Source organism: Parus major, chromosome 1, assembly GCF_001522545.3.
Source record: "Parus major isolate Abel chromosome 1, Parus_major1.1, whole genome shotgun sequence".
Lineage (NCBI taxonomy): Eukaryota > Metazoa > Chordata > Aves > Passeriformes > Paridae > Parus > Parus major.
Window position 1 is genome coordinate 29,557,004 of NC_031768.1, and position 25,194 is coordinate 29,582,197.

At 38.7% G+C, this 25,194-nt stretch overlaps 1 protein-coding gene and 1 non-coding gene across 2 annotated transcripts; both read left to right on the plus strand.

The window, feature by feature from the left end:
* Positions 1-556: 556 nt before the first annotated feature.
* On the plus strand, positions 557-22,967 carry RNF149 (ring finger protein 149). The gene is made up of 8 exons (XM_015632298.3): positions 557-1,076; positions 8,340-8,590; positions 11,413-11,481; positions 14,329-14,411; positions 14,873-14,969; positions 17,633-17,828; positions 18,187-20,231; positions 22,368-22,967. The coding sequence occupies exons 1-7, from the start codon at positions 611-613 to the stop codon at positions 18,243-18,245; spliced, it is 1,221 nt and encodes a 406-aa protein (XP_015487784.1). The 5' UTR covers positions 557-610; the 3' UTR covers positions 18,246-20,231; positions 22,368-22,967.
* LOC117245361 lies at positions 20,524-20,639 on the plus strand. The gene has a single exon (XR_004499994.1). It is a non-coding gene; the product is annotated as a small nucleolar RNA SNORD89 (small nucleolar RNA).
* Positions 22,968-25,194: the final 2,227 nt, after the last annotated feature.

The window sequence follows — 25,194 nt, forward strand, 5'->3', positions numbered from 1 at the left end:
ACTCTACAACCACCTGAAGGGAGGTTATAGCCAGGTGAAGGTCGGCCTCTTCTCCCAGGCAAACAGCGACAGGATGACACAGCCTCAAGCTGCGCCAGGGTGGGCTCAGGTTGGATACTAGGAGGAATTTCTTCACAAAAAGGGCCTAAGACGTTGAAATGAGCTGCCCAGTAAGGCGGCAGAGTCACCGGGTCTAGGAGTGTTTAAGGAAAGACTAGACGTGGGACTGAGTGCCATGCTCTAGATGACATGGCGGTGTTTGATCACACCTTGGATTCAATGATCTCGGAGATCTTTTCCAACCGAACTGATTTTGAGGCCCTGCAGCTACCGCGCCCCGTTCCGCACAGACACCAGAACAGCCCAGCGCCGCCATTCGCCCCGCCCGCCTACCTTGTGCGCCGGCCCCCCCTCTCCCGGCATGCCGTGGGGCGGGGCGGCCCGGCCCGGCCCCCTGCTCGCCCTCAGCCGCGGCGGGCGGGCTCCGCCCCGGGCGGCACCGCGGGTACCTGCGCGGCGCGGAGCGGCCGCGGGGCAGAGCGCGCCGGCGGTGGTGGCGGCCGAGCAACCTCCGCACCCTTCTCCTGACTGCGGCGGGGGCGGCCGGGCCATGGTGCGTCGCGCCCGGCTGGCGCTGGTGGCGGCGGCGCTGGTGGCGCTGGGGGCGCCGCCGCCGCCGTGCGCGGGCGCCCGGGCTCTGGAGTGGTACACGGCGTGGGTGAGCACGGCCTACGTGGAGCCGCTCAGTAACCGCACGGTGAGCGGCAACACGGAGAGCGGCCGCTACGGGGACAGCTCGCCCAAGGAGAGCGCTGAGGGCCATGTGGGCATTCCCCGCGGCGCCTCGCCCCGCCACATGGAGGGCTGCGCCGCCGACACCGACTACGACGTGCCGCTGCCTCCCGGTGGCCGCGGGTCCCCCGAGGGCGACCCACCGACCTGGATCGCCCTGGTGGCCCGCGGCGGCTGCACCTTCAAGGACAAGGTCACTAACGCGGCGCGGAAGCGGGCGGCCGCTGTGGTCATCTACAACGAGGCCCGCTTCGGCAACAGCACCGTCTCCATGTCCCACGTGGGTGAGCTCCCCGCGCTCGCCGAGGGGTCGGGGGGATGCTTTCGGGGGATGACTTTGTCTAACGCCGGCCCGCATCGGGGATGCGGCTCTGCGCGGTGAGGAATGGGGATGGGGGGAGGCAGAAATTCCTGTAAAAATGGTACAGAAACCGGGATTTTGTTTTCTCTTCCTGTAAGCCACGCTAGGGCAAAAGCCGGGACCGTCTTCTGTCTCCCAAGTTAGGGGCCGGGCGTCAGGTAGGAAATGTGGCACAGCTATGGGGACCGGCAGCCATGTGGCAGGCTGGGATGGGAGGCTAGGATTTCCTTTAGGGACACCTTTTTGCCTGGTACCCTCTGGCAGAATGGCTACAGCGGTCACAGGTAGGCCGCTTTCTGCAAGCCGTGTGGAAACGCACCAGGTATCTCGAAGATGCCTTTAGGTGCTTTTGAACGTACAGCTGTAGCTATTTGAAGATAGCTTTTGGTACAGGCTTTGTTGTAATAGCTTCATCGTCCTCTCCTGCGCAGGTCTGTTGAGAGAGAGGTGTAACCATCAGGTAATCCTTAAACGCTTGCAAATGCAGTAAGAAAACTGAATCCTGGAGAAGGATGTTGGCTTGTCTCAGCGTACTGCTGCTCCTGTGTAGCCTGCAGAAGAGTTCTGTCACCACAGTCCCCGCTTGAGCTATGACACAAAAGACTTGGTGAATTTTTATGGTTATGACAGTACTAAATGTTTAAATCAAAGAGGCAAAAAACACTTCAAAACTTGGCAGTAAAATCTGTTTGTTTTTGTAGATTTTTGAGAAACTGGAAGGTCCTCAGAGGAGGATGTGAAGATAAGGCAAACTAAGTAAAAAATTCTGTAGATGTGTGCTTCACATGGTTTTGCTACGAGTTTATTAGTGCCTGGGCTCTCATTTCTGATTGTGAGGAGGGAAAGGACCAGGGACTTGGATGAAGTAAAACCATAATGTGTTTCTAAAGGAAACAAACTCATTTCCTTAGTGTAGTGAGCTGAAAGTCTTAGCTAGGGAGCTGTTGCTCTATTGTGCATGTTATTTATCTCTTGGAAAATTCATCTCTCCTCTTGGAATGCCCAGTGGCACCAATTGAGGGATTGGAATCATGATTACTGTTCCTAGCCTGCTGCTTGCTTGAGATCAGCCTGGCCCATTTCGTATTCTTAGTTCACTGTGAAAGCGGAGGTGAGATGCTAGATAAAATGAACCTTTGGTTTTGATCCTAGGTAGTGATTAAGATACTTTGTTGTGAAATACTGCTTTCATCTGAAATAGTTTTTTTCTTGCTTTCACCCTGTATTGGCCAATCACTACAGTTTTTTTTCCACATTCTTCTCCATTACCCATTGTAACCTCTCATAAGTATTATTTGCTCTTTTGATTCTTATTCTACTTCTCTCATCTTGCTTATTTTACATATTTTTAAAAAAAAAATCTCTTTTCTGCTGTCATCTTTGTGCTATAGAAGACCTTTTTGGGCTTAATACTCAGTTTTGGACTTCACTAGTATAGTTATATCTGCCAGTGGCCTAAAGAGAAGTGCTCTCTGACTGCTTGTTGGGTTTTTTTTCCTTGAACTGGCAGAATGTTGCTGACAAAAGTTCCACCAATGTAGAGACTGTGATTTAGTGCATATATACAGTAATACATTTGTATTTATACCGACTACATAAATGCAAGTTTGACCTTACAATTGTTTGAATGGAATTATAATAATATATCACAATATAATTACAAGCGCTGATGTAGTCATAAATGTTTGCTTCTCGGTTGACACTTTCAGACATGTAAATGTTCAGATGTTTCAGTGCACTTTGGGAATAAAGGGAAGAGGTATTGTTAGTGTTTTAAATCTTGGGCTTTTTGAAGGGACATGATAGAAAGGTCAATGGAAGACTGGCAAGGAAGAATATGGGAGGGAAAGCTATAGTTTAAAGGATCTACATTTTCATTTCTGTGGAGGGATTTGTGAACTGGCACATAAGGAAGCAAGGTTTCCCTCTGGGAGGAGTGCTGAGGATAAATACTCTGGGAAATCTGCAGTGCAGTAACTAAGGAGTGGAGTTATATGCATAAGTAAAATCCGCTTAATGCGTTTGCAATTAGTGGCACTGAAAATGATGTGAGATGGAGCAGTGGTTATGGCTGGTGAAGATGCCCAAATTTTGTGAAGGTGATAGCTTCTGTGATCTCAGTGCCATCTTTTCATTCTCCTGTTGGAAAACCTAGCCCTTTAATTTTCTGGGATGTATGTGATACATGTGTGCTATTTTTGTTTGTGGTCTTTTGGTGTTTTTAAGGTATGTTTAAGTCTAAGTAAAAAGAGAAGTTCTTGATTAGTTGAAGCAATTATTTGTTATAGCTGGTGTCAAAGCATTTAAAAAAGGACGAATGTTCTAAATAATATGTATTTTTCAACTTGTAAGCTTCATGAGTGCAGTGAATAGGGATTTTAACTAAAGTTTTGGAGCGAGAGAGTCAAGAATTTCAGTGTGTAGCCTTGAAATCCTGTCCCCTCTTCCAAAAGAAGGTTCTGCAAATGTGGCTCTACTGATACGTCTCATTTCAAGCCTTTGCTCTCTGTCCAAATTACATTGTTCAAAATGCTGGATGACTTCTCAAGGAAAGCAGTAGTGACACAGCTTCATGTGTGACTGAGAAGATTTTTCCATTGGAAAACTCTCTTTACCCAAATGACTTGGGGAGCTGTACTTCATTTACTCAGTCTGAACGACATAAATTCAGGCTTCAGTTTTACAGACTTGGCAGGCAGTCCTAACTCTGTTCTTTTTTGGTGGTGATGGTGAACTTAATACAATACAGAAGCCTCAAATTACTTTCCAAAACCAGAATGAATATTGCATGTAAATATTAGGTGGGAGTGGGTTGGAGAAGAATCTGGAGAGGCAAAGTCTAGAGTGTTGTGCAGACCAGACTAAGGAGAGTCAGAGGCTCAATTCTGGTTCAGAAGTTATCGGGAGGCAGAGGTACATTGCAGTAGAAAGAAAACAGGGTCTTCTGGTTCTAAAGATTTCCTGTTATATACTTTATGCTGGGCACCCAACCATCTCTGTAACCACCCCCCCCCCTCAAGCTAGGATTTGGTGATCCTGATCAGAGCATAAGTTGTCTTGTTGTAGACTATGGAATGAAATGCGGTTGTGCTTGACATGCAGAGCTGAGAGGCAGTGACTGTAATAGTTTGAGGTAGGTCTGGATTAGGGCTTTAATTCATGGCTTGTGGATTTAAGGGAAGCTTGGGACTTAATTTGAGTGTATGACTTTGGCTGCATAATGAAAATGGTCTTTGATTTGCCAACATACATCCAACTTGTTCTTTCCTCCATTGTCATATTTTTTTAATGCACGTGTATTGAACAAAACAGATGCAAATTACTTTGTGCTCATGATTCTATAAGTTCTTGCAATCTCCAAAGCAGAAGAGTTATAGTTATTTTGGCATATAGTTCAGCTCTTTGCTACATTGCTTGCAGTACTACTCAGGATTCTCAAATGGTGCATAATTTCTGTATTACTGTTGTTTTCTACTGAAAGTTTCTGGTACTGTAACTGCTGACAGGACAGTGTCTTGCTTAAGTAAGACATGACTGTATGATGTTGAGCTGGTAATGCTGCTCTGAAGAAGCAGGAGTAACTGCATTTATCTGCCTTATGGATAAAAGTGCATATGTATTGGAACTCAGGTGGAGAGAGTATGTGTACCAGTGGTTATATATTCTCCTTGAGGCAGATGAAAATACAACATGCACCAGGGATTAGGTGAGATGAGGTTGAGGTAGACGGTTAAGACAAAGCTTGTTATGGGATTGTTAGCGTACTGTTAACATTTGTTTGGAACAGGAGCTAAAAAGAATATTTCCTGTTAGTTGTGGCAATATTGGTAGGGTGCCTATGTTTAAATAAACCAATTGACTGACCTTAAACATTTTTATGATGATGGTTGAACTCTAGGAGCTTTCTGACATTTCTCAGGAAGACAAAAACTAGAGTGTGTCTGTGATCAGTTTCCGGTTGACAGAAAAATATCTTCTTCATCTCTAAGCATGAATGGGAATAAATGTTGTAGTTTGCTGTGCCTGGAGCCAAGATCGGTACCTGTCCTACTTTTTCCTCATCAGTAGAGTGCTGATTTCCTTTTGCAAGAAAATACTGGTAGCTGTAAAACTATCTGCATTGGCAGGAAACATACCTTCGTTTTCAGAGTTCCAAGTTTGCCCTTTTTTGCCAGTATCCTAAGGATCTGCCAGCCCTGATAACATTAAAAAGCACAGACCTAATTTTAAGTGGACCAGATTTCACTGAAACACCAATCAAACCTAGAATTTTTTTTTTTCACTCTAGCAGAGTAAAAATGTGATTATTTATTGTAAAACTAGAAGGTTATAGAAAGGCAAAGCCAATACAACATGCTTTCAGTAGATGCATATATGTGACACTCGGAGTTTTCTTTATAAATGTGATTTGAGGTGTCTGAGTTGTGTGGCAGTTGAAAAAGCTGATGGAATGACTCATCATCATTTCAGTCTTTGAATAATGAGTTTCAGAACAGCAGGCTAAAATTAGCAAGGAATGAGTTAAAACTCTTAGTGTTACAGGCTGCTCAGGGCAACTGCTTCTCTGAGACTGCTCTTGTTCCTTTTGTAATCATGGATTGCAATTATTCTTCTCTTCTCCCCCTTCTGTCTCATGACCTTCAAGGCCACACTGTTTAGTTGTCTGTATTTTTTATGGGAAGTTCATTGCAAAATCTTTAAAACTGTTAAAATGTTTTTAATGTGTATTTATTTAAAACATACATATGGTATGCTTATGTTATTTCTAAAAGTGGAAGGTGTCACACTGTCTAGCAGCCTAATTTCAAGGAAATAACTGTCTGATAGTTGGGCATGTTGGTGACAAAGCAGAGAAGGACAGTACTTACTGTTATGGGGGTTTTTAAATACTTCATTATTAGAAATAGTGCAGAGAATCAGATAGCAGGATTAAATTGATTTAAGATTTCAGGACCGAGGTGGAAATTTACTGATTGAATAATCCAGGCGGCCTCTAATCTTGAAACTTCCTTTTCTTCCTTAAGCTTGGATGAAACCACATAAATCTTTCCAACACATTTGTACCATTCCCTGGCCATCCTTAGGCACTCCTCTTGTTATTTGTAACTCTTACAACTGATTAAGGACACAGGACCTAATTCCTGATTTAGGTATGGGGATAGCAGTTTTTAGCTATGTAAGATAAATTCCTACTTTCTTTTTCTTACTATATCTTTTTCTTGCTAACTCTCTGTAGAGTTGTGCAGGGTCCGAGAGCAGAGAGTGTTTAACACTCTTCTCTGAGTTTTATGAGGCTCTCTGGTAGTGCTTTTGTGTTGTTTCAGAGAGAAGAACATATTAATTAACCAATTTATAGTATGCTTGGACTTGGTGTATCATGTAGATCAACACATTGTTGGTGAGCAGAGCTAATTAGTGGAGCCTGGATGCTTGTTGTCTGTTTTCAGCTTCACTGCTTTGTGTCTCCAAACACCCACCAAGCAAGGCAACATAGGTGGGATGGCTGTTCCTTATGAGCATGGTGGGGTGCCTGAAGGGAGGCACAAGTTAGTGTAACCCTTTTAGGAAAACACGCTTTTTTTCTGGGTTTGGATCTGGCAATACAGGTGTAATGGTTCTTTGAGTAGGTGACCAGAGGTAGGATGGTTGTGTTAAGGTGAAGTTGAGAAGGGAGATTTATTCAGCTAATGCCTGGAACCTTTAGTTTCATCCAGAGTAAACTACCTGTGCCTTATGGAGGGAGGAGTTCTGTGTACAAAAGTGAAACTTCTGCAAATTCCCCTTGGCTTGGTAGCAGAGTGGCCGGATTGAAAAGCTGTCACAGCCAAAATTGTCTCAACTAAAGGAATTCGGTTTAAATAGTTCAGGCAAATAACTCTGTCTTAGGATGTAGAGGTGGCTGAGGCCAGAATACAGCTTTGAATTTTGAAAATCCCCATTTGATGTGATATTATAAATAAGAAAGCAATTTCTTCTGACATTGCTTCCCCATAAGGAATCTTACACAGCCAGAAGGAAAAAAAGGCTTTAAGCCTTCTGGGGGAGGTCTTGTGGTAGGTAGGTAGTCTTTTGTGAATCTAAGAAAAGTAGCTGTAACATTATATCTTTAGATTTTCAGCTAGGAAAACCCCTCTCTTTTCCTTCCTTCCTCTCTGAATCAAGGCTAGTTTCACTTTTTCTCAGAGGTAGGAGAGCAAAGTAAACGATGAAGCTGTGACTTACCAAGGTGGCAGCAGTGTTGGTACACACAAAGTAAGAACTATTCAAATAGAAATAGCATAGAACAGTGAAAATGCAATATTTTTAATAGGTACATTTGTTTGTAATTTATTTTGTAATACTTGGCTTAGGTATTTCTGAGAATACTGGATAGTCTTCCAGAAAAAAAATGGAGCAAAACACTAGTCACAGAGGTCTTTGGAAATTGCTAGCTGGTCTTGATAGTATCTTACTGGTTTTGGTGGCAATATGTTGCCTAAAGGTTTCGGGTTTTTTTTTTAATTAGGTTTCTTTCATATGGATTGAGACCTCTAGACTTCTAATATATTAGAAAAATCCTTTTGTTCACTGCTCCCAAAAGAGTCACAAAGTATTTCTTGACAAGCCCTTGTCATGAAATCTCATTACATTTTGAATATTTAGTAGTGAAGAACCTGTAAGTATTTTAATGTTTAAAATAATTATTTAGTTATTAAATATCTGAATCTTTTTCTCCTTTGTTTATATATCCAGTGTAATTGGACTATAGATTCACATTCAAAGTAAATTGAAGTGTCTTTCTTTGATGTTCACATACTGTCTCCATCTGTAACTAAAATTCCCATGCTGACAAACAAAAGACCCAGCTACAAGCTAGAACTTAAACTTCTTTGACATGAGTTGTGTATGACTTGTCTGGCTTTTTTGCATGGATCCACATCTTACCTCGCTGTGGAATGATGACTATAGGCCTAGAACAGTAAAGGTGTGTCTGTTGAACTTGATCTCATGTTTGAGAGTTTTTGAAAGTAAATAAAGAATTCTTTACTTTCTATCAATTCTGTTATGCCTGAAAAAAAGTACTGGAGGCTTTCCTGTAACTTTGCTTGCTGATCTTAACTGAAGAGGCCAAATTACCCTCAAGCAAGAATGACCTACATTTTTACTGTGACTACTGACTTTTTTCTTTTTTTATTCCCTCCAACAGGAACAGGAAATACAGTGGTGATAATGGTTGGCTACCCAAAAGGAATAGAGATATTGGAGCCAGTACGAAGAGGGATTCCAGTAACAATGAGTATTGTTGTTGGCACACGACATGTGCAAGAATACATTAGTGGTCAATCAGTTGTGTTTGTAGCCATCGCCTTCATCACCATGATGATTATATCGCTTGCTTGGCTCATATTTTACTATATACAGCGTTTCCTGTATACGGGATCACAGTTTGGAAACCAGGTAAATGGAGCTAATGGCACTTAAGAGTACTTACCTCCTTCTCATGTCAAATCAGTTGCCTAACTTTGATTGTTTATTGAAGCATTCTTGAAGATCTGTGCCTTCTTCCTATTTTGCTAACTGTGAATGCTGCTCAGCAACAGTCAGTGAGGCTAATAAGCACTATGCTAATTGGCATCGCAGGTTTGACTAGTTATAATTATTAGATCCTCATATGAAGTAATGAGAAATACATTTAGCCACTTGTCAACAACAAAGTAAGGGCAGCTTCTTATGTGATCTGTCACCTAACTAAACTTCCTTCCTTTTGACATGAAAAGTTATTTTAGTTCTTCAGTAATTTTCATTTTGAAAGTGTTAACTTCACTAAACAGACTTTCTTAATGGGAAGTGACCATGGTATGTTTGGGGGTTTTTTATTTTCTTATAAAAACCAAAAGTTCTTCAGGGCAGAATTTTTAGTTCTAAAGCCTTATAAAAACTACTTTTGCTACTTGTAATTCTACAGGTCCACTGTAGAATTACAGCAGACATTAAGGTGCATGTGTGGTGAGATTCAGCTCTCTTGGGCTATTTCAGGTACTGAGAACAGTGAGAGTACTGAGGAGATTTGGAAGGAGTAATTTTGCTCCTTATTTGCCCTTTTAACATTTCTGTACTTAAAAGAAAAAAAAAGTCAGCTTTACTTTTTTCCCCTGAGGAAAGTACTTCATCATAGAACAGTTTAGGCTGGAAGGGACCTCTGGACTCCTGCAATCAAGAGAGCAACTTATATGGAGTTGTTGAGGATGTAAGTCCATCTGAGTTTTGAAAATACCTTAGAATGGAAGTTACCTCTGCTTTTCAGCTACTGCAGATAGGTTATGTTTCTTCCATGATCATCAGCAGCTCTACCATTTTCAGGTTCTTATTTTATTTTTTTTTTATTTTTTATTTTTTTATTCTCAGTTCAGAAAAAAATATTAGCATGTGGACTTCGCCTACCTTTGCCTTGATGATGTAGATTCTAGTTTTGGGGGAGGAGGGAAGAAATTTTTGGTTGCTTTCCAAGTCTGAACTCTGTTTAGGACTTACAGGACTCTTCTAGGAAAATACTTAATTTTCAGTAACTGAGTATAACACACAGGACTTCGGTATTGGTTAAGCTTGTGGTCTCCCTGAAGATTTGGTTTCCTAGAGTCTTTTTTACGAAGCTTTAAATCTTAGCATTTACTTTCTGAAAATGCTTTTGGGAAAAAAAATTTTTGAGAAGTATTTATAGGAAAAGGGTTGTATTTCTGTGTTGTAACAGTTTGGTGAAGAAAGTTGCTTCTTCCTGTTGCCTTTTAGATAGTTCACACAGTGGAAAGTTCACATGTTTCATGAAGCATTGTATCATGTACTTGAGTTTTAGGGATGTGAATGTGATGTTTCTTAGAAATACATGCCACAGACTCTTAATAGGATTTTGCAATTGTCATCCAAGTGTCAGTAGATTTTGCCAGTGCTTGTCATCCAAATGCTTCTTAAATAAATGAAACTGTCTAGGATTAGAAGGTTATGCCATTTTACCAATTCTTTCTTTAAAAATGATGCAAGGTTGGAAAATGTTTTGACAATATTATTTGGGATGTATTATTAAGAGTCTTAAAGAAATTTTGGAAACAAAAAGCCACTTTCTGAACAAAATCTTGTTTTGCTTGGCTTACAGACTCAATTAAAATTAAAACTTGTGAGTTAAATATGTTATGCTTTAATGCAAGCTTCAATGTAACTGCTAAATGAAGATGAGTAATTTAAGATTTATTCTAATATCAGTTTAGCAGTAAAACTATAGATCCCCTTACTACGAAAGATGAAAACAGGACTGTGCAGAAAACGTGGAGAAGGTGGAATAGGCTTCTGCTGCTGGTTTTGTTCATTTCTGGGAGACATTTCAGATTACTTATCTTTAACACAATAAAAAGTAAAAACTCACAGTTTTCAGTACTATCCATTTGTAAAATTATATATGTCATCACAATTATTACAGAGAAAAGCTGCCATTATGGGTTTGGGGTTTTTTTATTCCATTATGGTATTTCTTTACTGAGGGTTGCTGCTAGACAGGTCAGCATCTGTCATCTGGGAGTGTTTAGTTTCTCAGTTTCTTGCAGTAGCTAGTACTTTGTCTTGGACTACAGTACTGCTTTCTTTTCTCGCTTCCCCTCTAAGCATAATTATGCTGCATAGAAGTCTAGTATGGTGCATCTTGTCTGTAAAGCCTTTTTTGTCATCTCCTTTGCATAATGTGTTCTTTCAGTGCAAAGCTTTGTCCAGTGCAGGAGACAGTGTTTAACTGAGGGGAAGTATTAATAGCTACAAGCAGCTTTTTGACCTGGTGGCCAGCAGTAGGCTGCCTGGCAGGATTCCACCTTCTCCTAGGCTGGTGCAAAACGTATGGTGTGCTTGCTCATGGGCTCGCCTAACTGGAAGGTCTGGTTATATGGCTGTTGCTACAGCTCTGCTTGCCTCTAAAGCCTACATGGGTTTCAGCTTTCCTGTGTGGGAAGGGCCTTAATGCCAGCAGTCAGGATGTGGGACTGCGGCTGCCGTGTGCTGGGCTCGCCCCTGCAAGGCTGGGCCTCCTGCGAGCAGGGCACTTACACAGCCTCAGGAGCACACAACTCACTGAACATCTGCTGGCTGCAAATACTTTACAAGCAAATTCATTGCCCAGAGATCGAGTTACGTTTTTTAGACACATTCAGATGACTTAGTAATCCACAAGGAAAGTATTAAAAAACTTTGAAATGTATTCCTGAAACTACTGTCTATACTAACACTTAAAATCTTATTTCAAGGGACATAGGAAAGAAACCAAGAGAGCTATCAGCCAGCTTCAGCTGCATACAGTGAAACGTGGAGAAAAGGTAATTAATTCAGTGTCTCTGGTTATTGCTGTACGTTTTAAAAATGGTTGTAAAATCTTCAAAGAATTTAAACTAAAATTACCACTACATTATTGCAGTGTGACACAGTTTTAGGCTTATGTTATGGTCTTTGTTTAAAAGGAAGAATTTAAAATTAAAGAGTCAAATTTGAGCTACTTATGAAATTAAGGCTACTTTGTTGCAAATATCTGGTTACACAGAATGTATAGGGGGCTGGTATTGTAAAGATGAGGAAACATTGCTATCTTTTCAGCACTTGAAAACATCAACAAATGGATTGCAAAATACTTCTGCACAGTTCTTACAGCTGATGTAATGTTCTGTTTTCATAAAAGAACATTCATCTTCTTACTGATCAGAAGGCCTTAAAAATATAAAAACCTTTGAAAAATAAAACACTTGTTTAATGTTTTGACATATAATACATTAAGGAGCTGTGTAGGCTTAACCTGAAGCATAAAGATTTTAAAGTAAATTTCTATGTTATGAAATAAAGCTAATGTAAAAATTAAAGCACCTTTCAGGAAGTTGGCTTTGACAACATACAGCCTAAACTCAGCTGTATTAGAATAACTGAAGTAGAAAAAGCCAACATTTTGAAAGAAAATATTTTAGTTGAAGTTTTGGGAGTGCTGATCCTAGATGCAAAATTAACTTCTGACTAAATTTCGGCTGCTACATAGGCATTTTTCCCCCCCAACCCTTGTCTTGATGAGTTTTTATTTAAGAACTGATTTACTTGGAGATGAAAAACAGAGATTAAGTTATTTTTAAGTCTGTTAATAAAATTGAAATGAGAGCAGACATTGATATGTAAAAACTTTAAAAGCTGTGGTCCAGCAGAAACAATTCTGCTCAGGTCACGTGCTACAGAGAATATGTCCTTCATTTAGTAAATCAGTTTTGAATCTTAAAAAAATCCCAAAAGTGTCTTTGAACTTACTTGCCTTTTCCTTCTATGCTTTCAGCATGCTTAAATAGTGTTCTATGAATATTTCTTACCTTTAGATTACTTTTTGATGGAGCTTAGCATATATTTGAAGTTGTGAACAGAGGGATAGTCATACATACCATGGTGACATCAGAGTTCAAGAAAGAAGGAATTGAGCCCAAACTTTAGATAGTGTAAAGCACTGTCAGAGCATAATGTCAGCATAGGAAGAAAGGGACATGGAAGGGTCTCATGTTTAAGTCTATGTTAAAAACGCCACAGAAGATTTTATCAGCTTTTAAAATAGATGTTCAGTAAAATCCTCCATATAGATTTTGTATTGTGTGATTTTTGCAGTATACAGGGAGTTCCTTCCAATAGAGACCCTTGACTCTAAAGTAAATAAAATAGGGAAATTTGTTGTTTGACAGTATGCTGGTTATTCCTATGATTGCCATGTTCATTAAGAAGAGTAAAATGAGATATGGTTAGAATCTCTCCATTAAAATAGCTTTTCTCTGTGGTAAATCTCATTAATGTGATTTGAATCAACCTGCTATCAGAAAATTTATGTAACCTACTGATGCAGAGGTATTTTCATGAACTAATATAAATTTTTCTGGACATTTGTCCTGTCTACTATGTAAATGTACATTTTTTCTTTAAATATTTCAGCCATTTAAAAAGAGTGTATTTATTTTGTTACGACACAGTATAGTCTTTCATTATCCCCCACTTGAGGTTGAGATTTTTAACTAAAAATAGGTCATATATTAAAAGTGTATTTGCTATTATGTAGATTTTTCCTGAGAAGCTTACAGGATTATTGTAAAATAGACACTCATTTGAGTATGTACATATGGTGTGCTTGGATTTTGCCTCTTGTACAGAGTAAAAAATAACTTGTTATAGAATAAACACTTGTCTTAATTTTGCTTACGTAAAAAAAACCAGTCAATGTGATTTACTTGGGAATTTAAGGCATTAATTCTGTAAATTGATAGCATGCAAAGAAGGGAAATACTGGCCTTGAACTTGAAAGTTTCCTTGCAGAACTAATTAGTTTGAATGTTTGTATTGAAACTGAAGCTCTTCAGTAAGTTGTAAATCAAAAATACTGTGTTTTTGGGGATGAAAGCAGAGAAGTTTCCCACTGTCTTTTCTTCTAATACTTAGATTTTATACAGCCCAATTATTGTTGGATTATTTTTATTGTATTTTGAGCTATCCATCATATTTGCACTGCAACTTTAAGCATGACTTCAAGAAGACATTAAAACCTGTTAGAAAAGATATTTAACCATTAGATAAAAATAGAAGTGGGGAAATGATATTCTGTCTAGTGTGAACTTGGAGAAAAGTTTTAAACTCAAATTGCATGCTTGTGTTCTCTTCTGGCTATGAAGGGGAATATCTGCTAGGATGTGGTAGAAAAAAAGAAAAAGGTGAAGAAGAGTTGCAGTATTCAACTTCAAAAAAATCTCTTCCTGCTCTTGGAAAACTTTGGGACCATACATTCAGAATTATGAATGTATGGTCGTTCATAATCACAAATCACTTTGATTTGTGCTGACCTCTTTTAAAATGTTTTCATTTTATAGCTACTTTCAGCTAAAACATTCCTGTGCTCCCATGAACAAAGCCAATGTGTGAGACTTAATGAATCACTTAGGATGCTATGCCTATTTAAATTAGAAGATCTGGGTTTGGCTGCTTTTAGTATTTGATAACTTGATCAAATCACCTCTTGATAGAATTTCAAATTAAATGAAATAGATTTTTTTATTTGCTTTACCATTTAACATATTTTGCATTCTTTGAAGTTAGCTGTTACACAAAGCTTGTTCTGTAATGAAGTATGAATGTAATGCACTTAAATGTGTTGTCATATTTAGGGTTTAGATGTTGATGTAGAAAACTGTGCTGTGTGCATTGAGAACTACAAACTGAAGGACACTGTCCGAATTCTGCCATGCAAGTAAGTTGTCATAATTATTCTTTACTCTTTAGCATGTTTTTCTGAAGAAATGGGATGAATTTCCTATAAATTCTTCTGAACCTCTGGTGGCAGAGCTGCAGCTGCCATTTGTATGGCCTATTACATGTTGAAGGGCACTGAGAGACCACATAACACTTCATATGTAGGTGGGAGCAATTGGGAGAACTGTAGGGGTGAAGTAGAGCTTGCTTAAATTAGAACTGTACACTGTTGAACTGGTAACTGTGTGGTGTCTTTGTGCTTATCAGCATCTCCTCTTCGGAAAACTGGCATGAACCAAAAGGTTTCCAGAACCATGTCTGTACTAGTAAATTGAGCAGCAGCTAATTGTCGAGATTATGAAGGAAAGTTTTATTTTTAATGTGCTAACTTGCACAGTGTTTGAAGGAGGGGCATGTGGCTTTCATTGATAAGTTCTAAAGAGCATTTATTTTCTTTAGGCACATCTTCCATAGAACATGCATTGATCCTTGGCTTTTGGACCACCGAACTTGTCCAATGTGTAAACTAGATGTTATCAAAGCTCTGGGATACTGGGTATGTTGCACACTACTTTAATCTTCAAAGTAGAAGTATGGTCTAGGAGGCAAGACTTATGTAACTGGTCAGAATGAGAGCTGATGTTATTTGACAAGAGTCAAGAAGCTGGGCAAAGGTGCAATGAGTAATTGAATGAGCACCAGAAAAATAAGGGAATTTTATGGGTAAAAACTTAAATATATCAAGCAGCTTATGAATCTCCTTTGATAACCATTTTTTTCTATCTCCAGCTGATGATATTAAAGAATTTGAAGTAGAGGTGAGACTGTTTGCTCAGGCTGCAAAAATATAATTGAATTAAATAAATCTAGAATATATATTTGATGTTGTTGAGAACTGTGATTCAGAGGAACAAATTATAGATTTTCTACATAGAATGTTTGTGTTCCACATATGCCCCGTGATTTATCCCTGTAAATGAGCTGGTACTTAAAACCTTCCTAAAGACATTCACCAGAAATTGGTTAAGTAGAGAAAATGATGTGCTCTCATTTCTTTCTGACAGCACCAGAAAAGAGAGATGAAGACACATGCGGTAGGTTACTCAGTCAATGTTGATAAATAGTCTTGAGTTCCACTAAAATGCTATAGGCAAGAATGTACCTCTCTTACCTCCTACCTATCTACAGAGATCTCTAGAAAATAGGGATGTTTTTTGGTTTCAGGGACTTTCCTTTCATAGACTAGGTCTGTGTTTTGACTACCTTTTCTCTTATTGCAGAGACTTACCAGATCTGTGGAAGAGTGTTATGAATTGTTTTGTTTTGTCACAGGAGACAATACTCTTGCTATGTAATATGTTTATACCAGATTTTGATGCTTCTGTGTATTAAGTCAGACTTGAGCTAGCAGTTGCAAACTCATTGTTATCTGGAATAGCTATTGCTACTTTAATATTGTTATATTAGCAGCTTGGTTTCTGTTCACATTCAATTCTTGGGGTTGATGTATCTTGTGTTATATGCAGAAGGACTTATCTTTTTGGATACAGGCTGGAAACTGAAATACTGGAACCTTCATAATAATTATATTCCCATAATTTGTGCTGTTGCAGGGGATACTGGTACTAAGCCCAACAAGAAGGAGTAATAACTCTTCTGCTTGTTGGCTAAAATGACTTTTGGAAAGCAGATTGAGTGGGATTATATTAAATAGAGAAACCCAGCTCATTTTTCTAATGAAATGAGGCAAATGGATTCTGTTTATGCATCAACTGTTCAAGTCTCACTGAAGCTAATAATGTGGGAAACCATTCAGGAATTTTTTTCTAGCTTAGTTTTCAGTTTGATCCAGGTTGCCCGATCTAGTCTGTGAAGTGATTGCCTGAATTTTTTTTTACTCATGTGAAGAAAAGCAGTGCAAAGAGCAAGGCAGCTTCTCTCAGCACTGCACTCTGAACCTGCAGAAAGGAATGTGCAGCCTTATTACAGAAATATACTAAACCTTCTGCAGAGAGGCTCAAGGCTCAATTCAGTTAAGGACAACAAATACTCCAAGTGCTTTTACGTTTTTAAAGGCTTGAAGTAGAAAAAAGGCACTAGGTCCTATGACGTGGCTTTTGTAAAGAGAAGACTTTTGTGTTCTAGTTATTCATTATACTATTTTTTATGAGAGAAAGAACTGCAGTTCAGACTGATTTTGTAGAGCATTACTGAATTTTGTAGTTTCAGTGCTTATTTAACTCATTTAAATTTTGGAAACCAAAATCATTAATGCCCCCTCCCACCTGCAAACATAAGTATCACATTTGTGTTGTGTTCAATTGTAGCATGTCTATTGCTCATTAAAATTCAGTACATTTTAAATTATGCTGATTTGATACTAAAGAAAGAATCAGCCTAGAATTTCTTAAATTTTAAGATGGGCCTTTGCTAGTTGCTCGAGGAAGGGAAAAATACTTTCTAGTAAACAAAAAAGAGTAGTCACTTAAATTGCAATGTATTTGCTTATGTATAAGTAACATCAGTATGTCTATGGCAATGAAGATAGTTTGTTTATTTGTAGAAAGAGAACTGTACATATAGGACTTTGATCCATTCTGAAAATTAATCCACAGTTGTATAGCTCATGCTGTGCAATAGGTAAAATAGATCCCTTTGCCTGTGATGCAGATGTTGCATTCCTGCAAAGTGACAAGCCAGCATGTTTGTGTTTTTGGAACAGATTTAAAGTTAGGCTGGAGATAGAGGAGGAGAGAATTTGGTTTTGATGCAGAAGTTTGTTCACCCTATTAAAAAACAAAAAACTTGGTCAACTACTATCAGGAAAAACCAGGACCTGGAGACTTCTGCAAACTCAAAGGATCAATAGATTTCCTCAGTGAGGACTTGGTATATGCTGAGCTTGCTCCTAACCTTCAGGAATACTGTTGCTACAGTGTTGAAATTACCCATCCAAAAGGCTGACTGGGTGGACTCTTCCTGTTGCTTCTCTTGGCTTTGGGGTGGCTTTGGAAAAATGGCTTTTGGTTGGCTTTCTTTCTTTGCAGTCATACAGTAACCTTGAAAGTTGACAATATCAACTATTCCCAGGAGTGCACACGTAATAGCTAAAAAAATGCTCTTTTTTTCCAATAAGGTGAGGTTACAAAAGGTGACGTGGAGGAATGTTGATGTCTGATGGTAGACAAAAGTGGCAGTTAATTATGTTTAATTTTGAAGGGGGACCCTGAAGATGTACTTGAAGTTCCAATACCCGAATCCATAAGTGGCAGCGTTTCAGTCGGAAGTCTGAGTATTGCTTTGCAAGATGATGACAGAAACGAAGTGAGCGAATTGTCGGCTTCCTCCACTAATGAATCTGTATTGCAGTGTACCAGCTTAAAAGAGGATGCTGGGGAAACCACAGCATTGCTTGGTAAGTAGTTTAGTGTTTCACTGGACAAACCTTAGCACTAGACATTGCATTAGTAGAAGCCTTTCTCTAGCTGGTGAGAGCCGTTAGTACTGCAATGCAGGGTGGACTGAGTGGTGTCACTTACTACTGGTCTTCAAAAAATACAAGCAGATTTTCAAAGAACTCTATCAAGCTGGAAATAACTGGACTTGGGAAAGAAAGATGTAAGCAGTGTCTTAAAAGGATTACCCAGAGAATCTTGAGAATCTTAGATATATATGAGTATGAAGTTTGTTGCCAGAGTGGATTAATGTAACAGATAAAGCATATTAAAATGGTGAAACAACAAACAATTTTTCTTTTAATTCCTGATTTCTAGATGTGGATGCTAGTAATAACCGGCATGGAGAACATCTATCTAATGGAAATTCCCACTGAACTGCTTCATGGACGATATCTTGAATAGACTGTTGAAGAACTATTATTTTTTATTTAATTAGTATGGACTTTTGTCTAGTGAACAGAAAAAATAACAATGTAAATTATTTTACCTTTCAAACTTTTCTAGCTGGTGTTCCAAAAGGGCTAATAACTAAGAATTTTGTACACAGGAGGATTTTATAAAATTTCCTCTGGATGTCTCATCCTAAAAAAAAATGCAATAACCCTTTTTTCTGTAAGCATTGTTGCAATGTCATTGTGTTCCAGAGGGCTGTAACAAAGATGAAGACTAGGCAGTGAAAATAATTTAGAATGGGTAACAGTTAAATATTTAGGATGCACTATTTACATTCAGTATGTATACATGGAGAACACTTACAAGCTGTGACTATTAAAATGTTCTGAAAGTTCTGATCTGTTGTAATTGGAGAGGAATATTCTTAGAAAAGACATTAACCTTCAAGGACTCAAAAAACTTAATGGATATGTTATGTATCCTTTTCTTGTGATGGAAAAATTGCTGGTTGCAACATGTAACAAATACTTTGTCTTGTAATGTGTTCTGCTTGGAGTGGATGCTGAGAAAAGGAAACCTCCATCTTGCTAGCTTTTTATACTGAATTTGGCAGTAATAGGTTGTGCTAGGTGGTCTTCACGTGCTGAGCATGTAGACATTTAGTATATGCACACTGGTTACCTCTTTCAATCTTAAACTCAGTAGAACAGAGGTAAAGGGCTAATTATGGCTAAAATATATTTATTAGTCTATTTATAAGAATTTACATAATTTCTTCTTGCTCCTGTTCCCATCCTGACCCACTTTATGTATAAATTGAAACCATTTCTTAAGAAATACAAACTTTAGGTTTGTTTTGCTTTTTCTTTTCCTTTGCATAGAGATATTGGAATTCTCTTGGATATTCCACATTAGGAGTTTTGACTGGGTTTGCCATTAGCTTTTATTCCTTTCTTTTAGATTAGCAGTATTGTGCCTTATAGTAAAACACTTAAGAAATCTGAAGCATCTGAGAGTAAATAAACCCTGGCATCTCCTATTATGACCTCTTATTCAAATATTTATATACTGTAAGTGGTATAAGGAATTGCTAAACTGTTTTGTAAAGAAATATGTGTATTTAAAACACTACTTAAAAGTGTTAAGTGAATTGTTTAGGATTTTAGCATTGTCATGTTACAAATAATATGCTACATTCCTTAATTTTCTTTTGTAAAGCTGTTGCTACAGATTGCTTAAAACAGTGTCTTTCACTAGACATTTGTTTTAGAGTGCATTTTGTTTTTAAAATGTATATTTGGAATGGTTTTAAGAAAATATGCAATTCTTTTTCTAACTTATATTGAGCTTCAGTAGAAGCAATAACTTTTTTTAATTTTGAAATGAATGTTCCAGAAGTGACAGAGGGGTAAATATAATCAGAACTTCTACTTTGCAGAGCAGATGTTTCACCCTAAATTTCCTTCAAAAAAATTCTTGTTAATGCCTACTTTAAAAAAAAAAAAAATCTGCCTCTTCCCTGTAGGAGTATAACTTTTACCTTTACTGGAAAACTGTCAGGTTGTAGTTCTGATGTCACCAGCAGGTGCAAGTTTTTGTGATGCCTTTATCTTACAAGAAGCACATGAGAATGGAATATGACTGACCGACCATCTCCAAAACTGAACAAATAAATAAACAACCCGCAACTAAACCAGACAATGTGTAGGGACACTTATGTCTCCAAAAGAAGCTCATCAACATTTCCAGAACTGCCTTTTTAACTTGTCTCTTCAATATTAAAAATTAAGTCTTCTCCCTCTTCTTTAACACAAAACTGAACATTGATGCAGTGAATGTTGAGAGGGTTTAAACTCTAGCTCAAGGAGGAACCAAAAGAGAAGTTATCAAGAGAAGTGTTGTCAGTCTGTGGATTGTGTCTTGCTGATACCTACAGCACAGTATTCATTCTGGAGAGGAGAACTGTGGTAAGTACTTGAGCTTTTATGTAATACCTATAAAACCAGAAGCTTTTCTTAAGAATTAAATCTGAGATCTGGCAGAAAGCTGGAACAAAAGCTAAGGAGCCTGTAAACTGAAAAGTATACTAAAATCTGGTGTGTGCTGACTTAGAAAAATAACTGAGTGTGAAGTCTGTTTCTCATGCTGGCACTGCACCTGTTTCAGAAAAACATTCAGAAAAACAGAGTTGTTTCAGTCAGATAGGTTTGCACATATTTGATCTCTGATATAGTTAGGTCTTCTGAGGTCAGCTGTGCTGCTGAGGAGTGATGACAATAAAAGGCCGAATTGCAGTGCCTCCAGCAAGCAGTTTGCTCTCCTTGGAAGCACAATGACAAAAATCATCCGAAGCGAATCACTAGTCTGACCTCAGTCAAAAAGCTGACATTAGTAAAAAGAGAGGTAGGGTGGAAAGTACAGGGCAGGGAAAAGACAATCTAGGGAGCTTAAAACAGTAGCAAGAGAAGCTTAGAAACAAGAAGCATAGGACCTGCTGTTCCAGCTCATCTTATTACATTGAGTAAACTGGTACAAGCTGCAATAGGTAAATACAGGTGCACAGACTTTGCTGACCTGGATCTCCACTAAGTTGGATCAAACTGGTACTCCTAGTTTCTAACACTTCACCTGTCAAAAGCTTGTATGAAGGTCAAAACTAATGAGTGATTTTTCTCACCCCCTCCATGAATCCTTTTTGTAGGGTAGGTGCCTCCTGAGTCCCCTTCCATTTGGGGAAGCTATAATCTGCCTCTGCTGCTTCAGCCATGTCCTGCTTGGTGTGGGAGCTGCAGCTGTGTGTGTTGTGGGTTCCTGCTGCCTCCCCCTGCCCTCATCACTTTTCTCTTCCTAGCTTCACAGTTTTCATGAAACATGCAGGAGCTTGCCTTGGGCACCTCTGTCCCTTTGTTAGATTTTGCTGTAATCAGGCAAACTTCTTATTGGAGGCATTCCTGTGGTATTGTACAAAAAGCTACATTGCAGAGCCCATGTGAAGTCTGAAGCCCCTCAGTGGTGATACTGAATAAATCATTTGGGAAAAATCCCTAGCAGGACTAGGGGATGCTGGTTTTTGTGGCATAAGTTTTATTAGTGTTAATTGGTATGGCTTTGCTATTGCTACTGTTGCTGTTAGGGAGAAATTTTGTGAAGTGATTTTTAATATTTTTTTTTTTTAAAAAATATTAGACATTAACATGTCAAAATGAACTGCTGTCTTAAAGGAAAAACTGGAGGCCCCTCTTTGTTCAGAAATTTTAGTTTATTAGTAATAGTCTACAAATAACAAACTGGAAAAAACTTGGTAGTAAATAATTGTCTAAACTGTCTTTCAGACTTGATAGCAAGCAAAAATGAACCGTAGACATTTCTGATCTAAAAGCATGTTAATGGTCTTTAATTACTTGCAGTACCAATTTAACTGGAAAGTCTGGATTTTTTTACTACTGAATGCTAGACTGGATTCTTCTTTGACTCTAAGCAATGCTTGGAGGAGATTCTTGGCATGTACTAGATAAGATTGATAGGATAGCACTAACTCCTTTCCCCTGCCCCTTATCTCCCATATTGCATATGTGAATATAGTCCAGTAGCCTGTTGACAGTAATTTGGGCTAGATTTTGGAGGCCTACTGGAGGAGTTGCAGGATAGTTTACCTACAGTGGAAATGCCTTTAATTCATCCTGACTTAAAGTGCATATCTTCTGCTTGAAGCGCATGTCCCTGCCAAAGCTGGCCTGTTGGGAATTCTGGTCCTGTTCAGGTTCTAACTGGTACAGAGAAACACCATTGCAACACCTTTGTCAAGTATGCAAAGCTGTTTTTTTTTTTTTTAATTACCTATTGATTTGGGAATGGTCATTTAGGTTTTTTGCCCATCCTACAAGTTTCCTCTACAGCAAGCCAGTTGTAGTTGGGCAGAGTACAGCAAGACTGTTCCCCTGGGTAAGTTAAAGAGATGCAATTTTATAATAGGGCCATGGTGAATTACAGTTCCTGAAATGGAATATGTCAGCATAATTTTTTTTTTCAACTGGAATGCCTGTGAAAAATAGTAACATGTGTTTGAGACTAGTCTTTACTGGATGTGTTCTTTTCTCTTACAGGTGATACATGAAGATTTGAGAATTGGAATTGCTTAAATATGCACAAATCAAGCTGAAGGCTTTTGGTTTTGTTCAGTATGGGTCCTGATCTCTCCTCAGATATCCTGCTGTATTGCAAAACTTGATTTAAGAAAGTTTTTAAAATAGAATGCCTTTATAATTGCATGTATTTGTGTGATGAGTGCATTGCCTGGGACTGTCCATTATACTTCCACTGGACCTGAAGCTTCTTTTCACCATCTGAAACATGGTAATGTTACTACATTTTAAAATGAGCATATCCTAATTCAGAAGAGCAAAGTAAGTTTCCATAATTTTGTTAGTCTAAAGCTTAAGTCCAAAACTTTGAAGCCACTTCCACTATAAACATATACTTGGAGAGAACTATTTGAATTTGCTAGTCTGTCAAAAATTATTCACAAACAACTGTCTTTTATTGTAACCTTGAACTAATTCAGTTGCATTGTTTGGATTAAGCACTTGTGTCTTTTCCATTGTGTATGTACAGTTGTAAGAATGTCAAGTTATGCATTGTTGTTGTAACTTAATGAGTAAAAGTTCAAATTCCATAATAAATTATATGGACCTTTTAAAAAGCAATGTCTGAGGAAGCTGGAGAGTTTTGTTTTCTTTGGTACACTTAGGAAGTGGATCTGAGACACTCAGCACTAGCACAGCACAAAACAAGCCAACTTCAGTCTGGGTAGCTACAGGGGAGAGCCTTTCAGCAGGTGGTGCTTTCCCCATGTCATCAATACCTGGGTGGGCTGGGTTAACCTTGGCTGGCTGCTTAGTGAGGAGGGGGAAGATCGATGGAAGAACTTGTGGGGCAAGATAAGAAACAGTTATCAATTCCCATCACAGACACAAAAAGCCATGACTTCACAAAGCTTACTTTGAAGTGGCAATAAATAAGTTTTAGAGTAGGGTGGTAGAGGATTAAGACAACCCCTCTCTAAGCTGACACTTCTCCCTTCCATGGTGGTAGGATAGGGAAGCAGGGGGTGAGCCTGTAACAAGTGCTCTCTGCTTTCCCTCCTCCATCCTGACCTCCTTCCAAGGAGCTGCAGTTCTTTAAGAACTGCTTCAGTGTGGATTATTTCCATCAGGTACAGACCACTCCAGGGTTATCCCTGAGCTGCCACAAGCCTGCCTGAGGGGGCTCTGCCGTGCCAGCTTGTCGTGCATGGGTCTGGAACAGGGCAGCCTTGGCCTCTTCTCACAAAGGACACCCTGCATTTCCCCAGTAGCATAGGGTTCAAATTAATGTCTGACATAAATGATAATATGATAAAAGCTTTTTTTTTTATTTTTTGATAAATCCCTCATCCTTGGATTTGTCACAGAACTATAAAAATTACCTGTATCAGTACAACTCAAAAAAAAAAATAGATGCATAACAGCTCAACTTTGGCTGTAGTATCACAGTAGCAACCTTTGGGGGGGGAAGCTTAAATCGTTTTTAACTAATTCTGTAAATTATAAAGTAGATAGCAATGACTTTAACCAGTAGTAATCATAATTATATTGGAGCCTGTTACTTCATCATAGTACTGCAACTTATGTTCCAATATATGTATATTTTTAAAGAGGGCTACTACAACACAGAATAGAGTCAAATTTATCAAATCAGCTTTAGTAAATAGAAAACATTAAAGTATGATTTTAAACTAGCTTGTAGTTGCCACAAAAAATGCCTGATAGCAAATGTATTTGGTTTGGAAGCAATGTCTACAATTAGAACAGACCTTAAATAAGTGTTACTTTAGTTGACCTAATACATTTTAACTGGAAACTGCACTAGTCTAACCCCTAATGACTACAGAACACTTCTTCCAGGACTTTTTACTTAAAGATTATACTAAATGAGACAAGAGATTGATGGGATTTTCAATCCAAGCACTTTCACATCTTAAATTACTTGGGAAAAAAAAAAAAGCCAAAAAACTATCTTTACTTTGCATTATTGATCTTCTGCTTCCTAAAACTTTGAGAAGCAGATGCAGATTTAAAACAGCTTTCATTTAGCAAGCAACATTAAATTAGAATTTGTTAACTTTCCAAGTTAGTTTCCTCTTCAGTCACAGGGTTTAAATATAACAGCAGCTACTCTAGTATCAGCTTAAAATTATAGTTTAGCAGACTCCATCCCCAGCTTCCCCAATACTTGGCATCTAACATGAAAGCTACTCTGCCTCTGTGCTATAGAAGGAAGAGGCTCTTTAGTTTAGAATATACATAGCAACTGCCCATGCAAATTCAGAAGTGAAAGAGATTGAATTTTTTTCAATTTTAATGGAAAAAATGTGACCCTCTTTCCTCAGTGAAACATTTTTACAAGCATGTAAGGTGTGGTATTTCATCTGCTGCTGGCATGATTCTGAAAAGTCAGTGGTCTTGGTAGGGGAGAGTATTGCTCTGAGCCTACAGCACGCAACTTCATTTCCTGCCTTGTAAAGACAGGCCTTTAGCTGTTTCTAGACATCAAGACAGACTCCCCTTCTCACCAAAACCAGAATACATTGTTAGGAGCTCTATATCCAGCTCCTAGAAGATCATACACGGTGAACAAAAGGTAAAACTGGGAACATACTTACCTTGGAACAAGTTGACTTTAGTTATACACAGACAATTTTGGACCCAAAGTCACTGAGTGCCAGATTAATACTTAAATTTGCTGTGAATGCTAAGTTTGATTTATATTCTCTCTCGCACTAGAGCCTGACTTTCAGGATATGCATATGACATACAAATTTTAACCACAGTGAAAAATAGTGTAAGGCCTAACACATTTTACAAACTCAAATGTGTATCAGAAAAAGCCTTA